Source organism: Sapajus apella, unplaced genomic scaffold (assembly GCF_009761245.1).
Source record: "Sapajus apella isolate SASKATOON/1434 unplaced genomic scaffold, GSC_monkey_1.0 scaffold47, whole genome shotgun sequence".
Taxonomy (NCBI): Eukaryota; Metazoa; Chordata; class Mammalia; order Primates; family Cebidae; genus Sapajus; species Sapajus apella.
This window is the reverse complement of record NW_022436987.1, coordinates 7,259,421-7,271,656: the sequence shown is the minus strand read 5'-3', so window position 1 is coordinate 7,271,656 and position 12,236 is coordinate 7,259,421. Positions and strand designations below refer to the sequence as shown.

Here is a 12,236-nt window from a genome sequence, read left to right as displayed (position 1 = left end):
GTCACACACATGGTTTTGCCTTTCAGGACATATGGCCTCAAAAGATTTTGACTACTAGTGACCAAAATATTGGTGTTTTTCAAAAATTAACACAAAATTGTTAAGATGGAATCGTTTTATTTAGCAAACAAAAACTTGCTATTTCAGAGTGTCTTCTAGTCCATGTACTGTGGTTTAGACTACATTTGCAAAATTAGGGCCTTGACGCTGAGCAAAACAAAATCCAGAGGAAGAACTACAGTATCCAATCAAAAAGGAAGTACTAGCAAATGAGCCAGAATAAAAGATTTTATTGTATTCCATACATTCACAGGTCACTTCCAGATTTAGTAACAACACTGCAATGCTATGATGCTGTGCGGTCGTTTAGCGTAAAACCACAGTGTAAGTTGGTAGCTCTCTCCTGCTCGCTTGGCCTCTAGATGTATCACAATACAATTCCTAACTGTGGCCTGGCAACCAATGCCTATGTCCTTTGATTATTTTCTGACTGGGGCATGGGTTCATCACAGCTTCCCAGAATTTTGAAGTATCTTCCCTTACATTAGAAGCGATGGCCAAACACTCTAGTGTGAAGGCTGCTTCACACATAGTTTTCATCTATCATGACTACTCTTTCTTACACACACTTCCTGTACAGACCAGCTACACATGGCACGGTCCTGAAACCACAGGTTTTGTTTCTTTGGCCAGAATGCACCCCTCAGCTTGAGTGCCTGCCTTAGAAACGCAGGTACTTGGTTCTCACAGGGTGTGCATGATTGACACAAGTTCATCTGCCCCACGGTAAAAGCTCTTCAAAACCTTTGCACAACTCGTGGGGAGCAGGGTCACAATTTGTTGCATGTGGCCTGCCTCAGCCTCAGAAGGTAAGAGATCATGAGGCTCCACTGCCCCCGGGCTCAGGGAACTCGATCTACACTGCTGGGGCTCTGCCTGTTAGGTTATGGGTGCTCACCAAATTCTCTGAAGCAGAGGGAGGCTGACACAGATTAGCTTTTATTAAAATTATTAAAGTGCAACATTGTGTTTTCACTCTATCAGGCACTGAAAAGCAAGAAGCTTTTAATTTTTCTTTTCTATAATGAAATATATTTTCTTTACTCTTATTTGTATCTGTAATACACCTGCAATTAGAAGCAGCAGTTAAACACAAAACAAAGAACAGAGCAGAAGGCACAGTCTAAGGAGCGGGTATCAGAAGAATGTTACGGTTTACTCTCATAGGAATACTAAACCAAAGCCAATCAGACCAAACTCCAAAGCCCATTTTGCTTACAAGTCTGCCTCCTCAGTGCGATAGCAAGTCAGTCCTTTAAAGCAGAAACCCCGTTTATTAACCCTATATCCCAAGTAAGCAGGCCTGTATCAGAACCAAATAGCTGTCCCCTTACATCAGAAAATCTAAGTGATCTGAAAGACAATTCATCACAAGTTCTTCCAATTTTCTGAGAACATCACCAATCCCACTAACGCAAACTCAAAACATTACTTCAGTCAAATTTAGCTCAATAATACACAGTTTCTTGAAATAAAAATTAGCCAGAAAAATACCTTAGAAAAGATTTGTTTTTTTCATTGTGGATTCCAGGAGACTTTTAAGACATTATGGAATTCTCACTGATTATATTCAAATGGCAGAGCCATGTCTGCTAACACTATTTTCTAATTTTATCTTTCTTATAAGAAAAAATTTTATCTTTCTTATAAGAAAATAAGGGTAAAAATCTGATCTGAAATACTGACAGGATTCCCCAAAGTTAGATATTAACACATCTTTTCATTTCTCTGAGAACTTTACTGTAAATATACCTTTATCGTAGAAATGAGATATTCAATACACATTACAAAATGTTCTATTTAAAGATGACGAATCTATTCTTAACCCAGATTCTTCATCCACAGAAGTTTAATGACTAAAATAACACAACAGAATGAACAAATGTTTTATTGGCATGTTCATCGTTGTAAACAGCATCTGGCATGAAAAAGTTTTACCAAAACCTTTTTTATTGATTTTTATAAATTAGATGGTATTTCAAAATTTATGTAGAATTGTGTTCATTGAGTACGTTTATTTAGCAAAGCAAAGACTTGCTGATTCTAATAAACTTTGCAATGAAATCATGGTGACTGCATCAGTCTGTACCATGACCTGACCTCACTAGCAAGTTTATTCAAAACAATGTTAAGACGTTTCCCCAAAGTTAAACTACATGTAACTACAAACTGACTCTAAAAATTAAAACTGGACTTACAAGCATTCTAGAAGATTCAAACTTGAAGTAAATCTTCAAAACTAGATGTACAAAGAGAAAAAAACTGAAGCCACTGAACAGAAAAACCTCACTAACAAGGGCAAGAACAATCCTATGGGACTTAGCACTGAGGAACCTCACTGAGGATTACATTTATATAGATTGCTATACTTCTCAATGTACACAAATGTACATAATGAATGATACATGAAAAGAATAACCATGGGAGATAGTTGAACTGCAATTATGATAACTCAATAGGATCAATTTTATTTACATGCTGAATAAATGAATGAAACATATTCTCTACATCCATAACTTAAGTACAATCAGTTATAATTACAACACTGCAACATCTGAGCTGCCACCTGCTGGGAGCGGTCTAAGGGAAATGTTTGATATTCCAGAATAATGTCTTAATACTCTGCAATAAATGAAACAAAATAAAAACACAACTTCACAATTCCTTACTGGGTTATGGCTGGTTCTAAGAATTTCTTTTCTTTAGCTCCTGTTTTTGCTGCTTTCCAAGAGTCAACACACGTTGCATTTACTTCTGAACTGTCAATGAGGTAATGTGTGTATCAGTGAAATAAACAGAAAATTCATTCATCCATGGCCTTTGCACGGCTTTTATTATTAAGCTATGAGCATCCTGTTTGAGGCTAGTTTTACTAGCAGCTATGTGCACATTTATCCGCAATAAAAGACGCTTACTCATTCCCCTGTCCCCTTTCCTAGTAGAAGGTTTGCTTTTTTTTAAATTTTTTATTTTTTTGCACATCCCTTTTCACTTTACAGTACATTTGACTATAGTGCACAACATGATTCCAAGTCAAAACAGTGGCCCACTGGGCACTGAGCTTCTGATTGGTGTAGAGCAGTCCAATCAGTGCTGGTGTCACCGGGTTACCCCAACCATGTCCAGCCAAAATGGCACTACTCAGTGGTAGTGAACCATCTAATTAAAACCAAACTCCCCCAGGGAAAATGCTACACTATCAGAGTCAGTCTTGAGTCAGATCTTTATTTGGTGCTCCATCCAGATATATTTTTAGTGCTTTCTCTTTACGAGGTGAGTATGTTATACGATGTCCAGTCTTCTGGAGTCGACTGCTTTCTTTTTTCATCAGTTCATTTCTTTGCTCATCTGTCAATTCCATTAATTCTTCGGTTTTATCCCTATATATAAAATATTAATCACATATTAGGCCAGTAGAGCCCTCCGCCTCTATTAATGTATGCTTCAATGCTATGATGCTCCTCAGCAAGATAATGAAATCTGATTGTTACTGGTGAAGTAATATTATTTTATATCCTAGGATGTCCCCGATTTCTAAGGTGTTTATCACAGGAACATATTGCTAACTTCTAAAAATGGCTGAGAATAATCTCCGTGTCATTAGCAGTAGTAACAGCTATCACTGTTGAACATCTATTTATAACAGGCACCGTGCCAATTATTTTACATGCAATAGCTCTAATTCTCATAAAATCCTGCAAGGTAGACATCATTGTTGCAATTTTATAGATGAGGAGCTAGGTAAATCAGAAAGCTAGTTTTGCGCCCAGATCTGTGAGGCTCCAATGACTCTTCTTTTTCCTCTACATCTGTGCTATTAGCCACATGTGGCCATCAAGCTTGTGAAATATGCCTGGTCCATATTGAGATGTGCTGGAAATATAACAGACATACAATATTTCTAAGATTCAGTACAAGAAACAAATGCAAAATATCTTATAAATGTTTTTTTATATTGTTGACATGTTATAATAATAATATTTTGGATATATTGGATTGGATTTAAAATATTTTAAAAATTAATTTCACCTGTTTCTTTTTATTGTTTTTAATGTGGCTATTAGAAAACTTCAAATTATAATCATGTATGGTTGTCACTGTATTTCTATTGGTTAGTGCTGCTCCGTACCATAAAAATAGTAAAGATATTTATGGAAAGTAAGCTATTTATGCACACCAAAAATGTATTACTAAAAGCAACAAAAACATTGTGAATGTTACCTATAAAATATGACTGCACCATCGTCACAGATATAAAGAGGCCAGACATTCAGGGTAGAAACTTTAGGATTCCAGTCTAAATCTTGATGAATATCAAGGACAGAAATATCACAGGGAAATGTTCCTCTACCCTAAAAGAAAAAGAATGAATGAATGCATCATGCCACTAGCCATGTTTATCTCGCACAAATACACAAATGCAAATGAATCACACCACTAGCCGTGTTTATCCTGCACAAATACACAGATGTAAATGAATGAATCATGCCACTGGCTGTGTTTATTGTGCACAAATACAAAGATGCAAACATCCTTAGGGCTTTACCTTAGCGAATTCAATATCTTCCAAAGGAATCCCACTGATTTCACTAAGCTGTAAAATAAAACATTTTACTTGAGTTCATTTAAAAAAAGAAACTTGCTTAGAAAAGTTGTTTTCCTTTACCCCACAAACAGAAATAGCTTGGTTTAAAAAATGTTTATATAAAAAAATTAGAAGAAAAAGGAGGTGGCCACCCTGCAAATCCCATGTTCCAGAAATACCAAATATATATATTCCTTCCAGATCTTTTCCTATGCATACAAACTACATCCACATGTTTCCAGAACACATACAATTAGATTAATATCTCTATTTAATAATTCTGTTCCCATATAGAGGAATAGGATACAAAGTGACCACATTCTCTTCAATAACTGAACAGTATACCTTTTTATCTCCTGTTGATGGACACTGAGACCGTTTTCAGGTTTTCCCAGTTACAGTGCTCTACTGTATACCTCCATGATATCCTTGCACATGGTGAAACCCCATCTCTACTAAAAATACAAAAAATTAGCTGGGTGTGGTAGCATGCACCTGTAATCCCAGCTACACTGGAGGCTAAGGCAGGAGAATTTGAACCCTAGAGGCGGAGGCTGCAGTGAGCCAAGATCGTGCCACTGCACTCCAGTCTGGGCAACAAGAGTCAAACTCTGTCTCAAAAAAAAAAAAAAAATTCTTTTTTCTTGAGACAGAGTCTCACTCTGTCACCCAGAATGGAGTGTGGCGGTGTAATTTTGGTTCACGGCAACCTCCACCTCCTGGGCTCAAGAAATTCTCCAGCCTCAGCCTTCCAAGTAGCTAAAATTACAGGCATGCACCATGACTCCTGGCTAATTTTTGTATTTTTAGTAGAGACAGGGGTTCACCATGTTGGCCAGGCTAGTCTCAAACTCCTGACCTCAAGTGATCTGCCCGCCTTGACCTCCCAAAGTGCTGGGATTACATAAGTGAGCCACGGCACCTGGCCTGCAAATACTTCTATAGATCAAATTCCTAGATATTTAATTGCACATCTGAAATATTGATAAACCGAACCTGAAAAAAATCATATCAATTTATACACTCGTCAAAGGTGTGTATTCTCTGTGTCCCCTAAACCTTGACAACTCAAGGTATTTTTTGATTTTCTAAATCTTCAGCAATTTAAGAAGTGAAAAATAATGATACTGTTTCAATTTGTATTTCTTTTTCTATAAATTGCCTATTCATGTTATCTTTCTTAAAATTAGATTTGTTCATCTTTTTCTTATTAAGGTAGTAGCTCTTTATAAATTATGGACAGCATGTTTAATAAATGTTTTAAATAATTTCTTCCTAGTTTATTGTCTTTTAGCTTTGTTTATGAGTTCCTTTTTAAATACCTTTTTCTTTGGCTGTGCAGAGAATAGGTTTTTATGTGGTCTAAAGTTTCTTTTTTTGGCTTTTGGTATTATGCTTACAAATATCTTTCTCTAGGAATATGAAAATACTTTTAGTATTTAATATTTTACATATTTTCACCTAGTACATTTACTATTTTAATTTTTATAAAAACTTAATACATTTAAAATTTATTTTTGTGTTTAGTGTGAAGTATGGAAATGAATATTTTTCAAAATGCCCACTGTGCTAGCACCACAGATTGACCAATTCACCCTTTCCCCAGAGATCCTTAGATATCCCATCTTAAAATACAAAACAGACCTTTATCTGGATTCTCTACACAATTCTACTTCATTTTTTTTTTTTTTTTTTTTTTTTAGACATATAGCAATTTAATCTATTAACTACTTTGGACAAAACCGGTCCAAGTAACAGAAAGTGAGAATCCACTTCTGAATGGCCAGGAGCCAAAGTAATTTTTCAAAGAATCAGGAACCTGAAAAAACGACTAGAGTGTGCCACAAGGTGTGACAGACACCAAAAAGAAAGGTTGCTGCACCAGTGTTTGGTACTGCTTCCTAGGTTTTCTCTTATGCAACACAGGAAAAATATATTGTTCATATGTTATATATTTTATAAATACTGTGATATACCAATACAACATAAGATACATATTTTGTTTAAAATGAACTTACCTTCTCTCGCAATTCATCAACACTACTGCTTTCCAATACAACCTCCTGGAAGGGATCCAACTTCATCTCTGAAGGCTTCCACCGTCTTGACAAAACTGCAAGCTGTGACATGGACTTCATTTTCTCTACCCCTAAGAATATGCAAGATTAGGTCATCATTCTATTTCCTCTGAAGGTTCATAATTTGACTTTTCCCTTAGTGCCTGACTAAACAAAAAGATTTACTTCAAGTGTTATTCTTCAAAAGTGGGCACAAGAAAAAACCCAATTATCCTAAGGAGTTTTTGAGAATGAAATATTTACTCTCTTCTCTTTAGTCTCAGAATTTAATTCCTCTCTTCTGCAAACTATTGTTTAACCAGTACTCATAATTCCACTCTCTCCTGACTCCTTTTGGACACTGCATTAACAATTACTCTCTTCTCTGGATCTCCAATCTTTGCTTCTCTATTGGCTACTACCCTTATCTAAAATCATCATCAAATCAACTTCACTTTATCCTCTTTTTTCACTCAAGCTATTATTAACCCTTCTCATTCCATTTACTCCCCAATTTAGTGATTCTTCAAAATTTTCACTTTTCCATTGTGTCACTTTTCAAGCATTAGCTCAACTGTCACTTTTCTCTCTGGTGTACACATGAACAACTTCTAATGATTCAGTCCCTTAGTACCTATTATTTTATAATGACAGGTTTGGAGCTCTGTTTCTTCCACAGACTGTGAGCACCTGGAGGGCAATCAGTTGTTCTTACTCATTTTTGTAGCACAAGGGATTAGCAGTGTCTGGCAAATTACAAGACAATAAATGTCTCTTGGATTTAATTATATGACATTTCTTACTCAACTATTTTGATGCTAAAACATACTGAAATAATACTGATGCAGGCACCCATCATCCAATACTATTTTTAGACGAATCCATCCCTGCTAACACCTACTTAATCCTTGCAAGGGTGACTTGTCATTAATGATCTCTTCCTGACTTACCCAGACACAGTGATTATTCCCTAAGACCCCAGACACTCAAAGAAATCACAATCTGGAGCACTTGCCTATGCACCATAGTAGATGATGTCCTAGTTGTTTCTTACTTCCCAAGTTAACTTGTCAATTAATCAGAATTTCAACCATTTAAATTTATGGTTGAATTAGACCTGAAGTAGCCTGAAATGGGGAGTTGTTAGTATTATTGAGCCCTCTAAAAACTAGTATAATCTTGTAACAAAATATCCACAATATTTTACTTTCTATAGATGAAAAATTTAAATTTTTCTAAGCAACAGCAATATGTATGTATATATATATATATATAAAACTAGTTATTTACCTTGATGTGACCTTCTAAAAGCCAACCTTCCCCCCACAGCCTCCCTCCAAAAAATAATACTTTAAAGGTACCCATGTTGACAATGAAAACAGGGAGGCGTGACAAATAGGTCTGCTACTTAGACCTCCTCAAGGTCACTGTTATGGGTTGAATTGTGTCCCCTCCCAAAAAAGACATGTTGAAATCCTAATCCCTAGTACCTCAGAATGTGACTTTATTTGGAAATAGCGTCTTTACAGTGGTACTCAAGGTAAAATAAGGTCTTTAGGGTGGGCCCTAATCCAATAGAACTAGTAGTTTATGAAAAAAGGAAAAATAATACAAACAGACAAACCCACAGAAAGAACACCATATGAAGATGAAGGCAGAGACTGGGGTGATGCATCTACAAGCCAAGGTTGCCAATGATGGCCCAAAACCACAGAAGCTAGGAGAGAGTATGGAACAGATTCTCCCCAACAGCACTCAGAAGGAACCAACTCTGTTGATACCTTGCTCTCAGATTGTGAGACAATATACATCTATTGTTTAAGCCACCTGCCTTAGGAAACAAAGTCTCTGATAATTTATCAGTACCATGTCCTCAATACAAAATAAGCCATAATAATAATAAAGAAACTAAATAACAAACATGGCTAAGAAAATATTAGCCGAGTTTTCTTAAAATGTATTACAAACCTAACTTCGTAATTTTCTTCTAAGGGGAAATTCATATTCTCAACATTCAAAAAAAGAACACTTAAAAGGCAAATGGGGACCAGAGAAAGATAGGAGAAAGCTGAAAGACAACGATTATTCTCTCAAAAATAACTTAAGCAGTTACATGAAGACACGGGGGAAGAAAATAAAACTCCCAGGGATAAGACGTAGGTAGGAATCACATCAATCCACACTAAGAATATCTTTATGCTTAACATAACACAAAACACTATACTGTATATTAGATTCCTTGTAACTCATTATTTTGATTAAAAACTTTAAGCTTCTATGAGTTCTATAGTATTTCTAGCTGATGCTTCCCCCCCAAAAATATTAAAAATACCATCAAGAACTTCAAGGAAAACCTCCCAGTTGCTGGAAATATTAATATCTTCTTCATAAATATGATAATCCAAAAAGACAGTGCCAGGATTCTTCCATGTTTTTTTCCTTAGACGAAACCTACAAATGTGGTAAGACATATAAAACAACTATAATTTGAAACTCTCAATTTAAAGACTGACACTAATCTAACACCAAAGAAAAATAAACTATGTTCAAATACAAAAGTCAAATAATGAGTCGTTAAAATCTGGGGAAATAAAAAAATGCTCCCAGTAATTCAAACTTAGAATCCTCTGTAGAAAATCCAAACAAAATTGTAATACTCTTGCTTAGTCCTATTAAACTAATCTGTTGTACTAAAATTCTGAATAGTACAGGAAATTTTAATTCTCCTAGTTTTAGAAAATCATACCAGTCCATTTTAACTGACCACATAGTCTTTCTTCAAATCGCTGATGACATGAATTTTACTTTACCTGTCAATACTGAGCTCTAAACCACATTGCTCCCTGAGCTGAGGAATTAATTCCTCTTTTGATTGCCGGACAGTCATTCCTTTAGCAAACACAGCATCTAGCAGAAACTTGCACGGCTAGAAATGTAAACATAAACTATCAGAGCTTGAATTACATGTTAATTAAATACATTAAAATAAAAATTATGAAAACATTTTATTTGCAACTAAGGGCCTGAGTTTCAGAGTCTATCTTCCTGTTTTTCGTTTTATTTTTGAGAGAGGGTCTCACTCTGTCACCCAGGCTGGAATGCAATGGCAGGAGCTCAGCTCACTGCTCACTGCAACCTCCGCCTCCCGGGTTCAAGCAATTCTCCAGCCTCAGCCTCCCAAGTAGCTGGGATTACAGGCGCCCGCCACCAAGCTCGGCCAATTTTTTTGTATTTTTAGTAGAGATGGGGTTTCGCCATATTGACCTCAGGTGATCCACCCACCTCGGCTTCCTAAAGTGTTGGGATTACAGGAGTGAGCCACTATGCCTGGCCTATCTTCCTGTTTTGAAACCTTAGGTCCACTATTTATGAGCTTAGCTATCTTGATCAAGTTTACTTAAAATCTCTGTGCCTCAGTTCTGTAAATTAGGAACAGTATTTTCTTCACTGAGTCATTGTAAAGATCAAATAAGATAACACATTCCCTTCTTATAATATTTACAATTTTCAAAGCAAAAAGAACCATTTTTATGGACTAAAATGAGGGAAATGCATACTAATTCTCCAAATACATTAAACAATTGTCTTAAAAGATACATAGTTTCCATAAACTCAGATGAAACATGTAAGTCAAAATGACTGCAATGGGTCACATTAAGAGAAGTAACATGTGAGATAAAATACGTTGTATGAATAAAGGCATTTTATGATAAATTTATGGTTTTCGTATTTGTCTAGTTCTATAACAATGTTATAACAGAATGTTATGATAACAGGATACTACAACAGTCTGAAAAATATAGTCTTTGCCTTTTTCTTTTGGGTGTTTGTGGTAAGGCTAGTATATCACAGGGACTAAAATGGTTCATTGATGATTCCTTAAAAAACACAGCCTGTTTAGATCATTAACTCACACCATTTACAAGCAGTGTGACCTTGACCAAGATACTTAACTTCTTTGTGCCTCAGTTTCTTTATCTATAGAATGGGAATAAGAAATAATGCTGTACCATAGTTAATTGATGAGGATGAAATGAGTTAATATTTGCAAGCACTTAAAGCACACAGTAGATACTATATAAATGCTTGTTACATAATAAAATGACTTTCAACTGTTATTCACCTGTAGCATTATATGATAGTTTCCAGAAAGCAAGCACACACAAACACACAGAAAATTCTTTTTAAAAGCAGGAAAATGTCTCATTTCAGCATTTGTAGCAACACTTTAGAGCAGAGAGATGACAAACAGTGAGTGGTCTGAGGGCCAGGTTCACTGCTGCCTGCTTTTGTAAATAAAATGTTGAGACACAGCTATTCTCATTGGTTTATTATTGTCTATGGCTCCTTGTGCTACAACAGCAGAAGTGAGTGACTGCAACAGAGGCAGTATGGCCTGCTAAACTACAAGGCTCAGAAAAAATCTGCTGACCTCTGCTTCAGAAAAATAAAATGACTAGGAATAAAATCTCTACAATGTATGTTTTTAGTAACTATAAAAAGTATATTGTTCTTAAATGTATTACTTACCTCTTGTTCATTGACCAAAAGCTGGTACACTTTAACTCTGTATTCTCCTTTTTTAAGTGCTCTCCCCAGTCGAATTGTAATCTATAAGTTAAAAACATTTTTTTAGATATGCTGTCTCAGCAGAATAAACTACCCATTGTCATCCCATTTTTAAACCTTTCAAAATTCTCTAGATTATAGGTTCTCTGAGAACAGGCATAGCTTTTACCTCTGAATCCCCAGCACCTAGAACAGTAACTGACACACGGTTAACATGTTACAAACGTTTGTTAGATGAGTGAAGAAAAACAACAAAAAACCCCCAAATTACCATTAAACATTAAAAAAAAGTTTCTTCTAGTGTATCTACTTCACCTTACTTGGAAGTAGTAAAAGCTGTTCTCAAATCTATCATTCAAAATAGACTCTAACTACTTGAAGATTATTTTAATCAACCTTATTGTCATCAGAAAATGATGAAAGTGTCTCATTCAGCCGGACGCTCTCAAACTCTTGATTGCTGGCATACACTCGAAAGACCTTGAAGTGAGAGGATAAAACTCCAACAAAGGGCTCTAGGTGTTGTTTGAAAGCTGCCAGAGTAATTCTTTTATCAACATGCACCATCAACCCTAAGCACACACACAAAGAAAAAAACAAAGCAGGAACAAAAATGTAAAAGAAACCTCTGAGTATAAATAAAACATCATATACTTTTTATTACGCTGTTGCAGGAAAAAGTACCCCTTTTCAGTTACTTTAGCTAATATATCACACTGAATGGAGAAAAAACATGGACACAGAGTTTCTGATAAGTATTATCTGACAGCTTAAAATGTGCTGAGCTATTTAAGTGTTTGCTTGTTTAGGTTGTCAAACTCAAAAACAAGCTTCTAGGAATTCTTTCAAAATACATACATTTCTAGCTCTACACTGTAATAGTGTAAACTCTAGTGGTTCCAATCCCACCTCCTCTGCTTACTTACTATATGGGACATGGCACCAGTCACCAGCCTCTGCACCTC

At 35.7% G+C, this 12,236-nt stretch overlaps 1 protein-coding gene across 4 annotated transcripts in view; it reads right to left on the bottom strand.

Annotated features, from left to right (window-relative positions):
• Window positions 1-243: 243 nt before the first annotated feature.
• Window positions 244-12,236, bottom strand: part of USP47 (ubiquitin specific peptidase 47) — a 138,165-nt gene continuing 126,172 nt past the window's right edge. For 3 of the 4 annotated variants that reach the window (XM_032240755.1, XM_032240757.1, XM_032240756.1), the window contains 8 exons: window positions 11,668-11,843; window positions 11,233-11,313; window positions 9,513-9,628; window positions 9,035-9,153; window positions 6,664-6,794; window positions 4,607-4,654; window positions 4,282-4,412; window positions 271-3,440 (listed from right to left, as the gene is read on the bottom strand). In XM_032240755.1, coding sequence (XP_032096646.1) covers window positions 3,266-3,440; window positions 4,282-4,412; window positions 4,607-4,654; window positions 6,664-6,794; window positions 9,035-9,153; window positions 9,513-9,628; window positions 11,233-11,313; window positions 11,668-11,843 — 977 coding nt within the window. In that variant the 3' untranslated portion in view covers window positions 271-3,265. Of the gene's footprint in view, window positions 3,441-4,281; window positions 4,413-4,606; window positions 4,655-6,663; window positions 6,795-9,034; window positions 9,154-9,512; window positions 9,629-11,232; window positions 11,314-11,667; window positions 11,844-12,236 lie in introns of all 4 variants that reach the window. The other variant, XM_032240754.1, reaches the window with a different exon arrangement.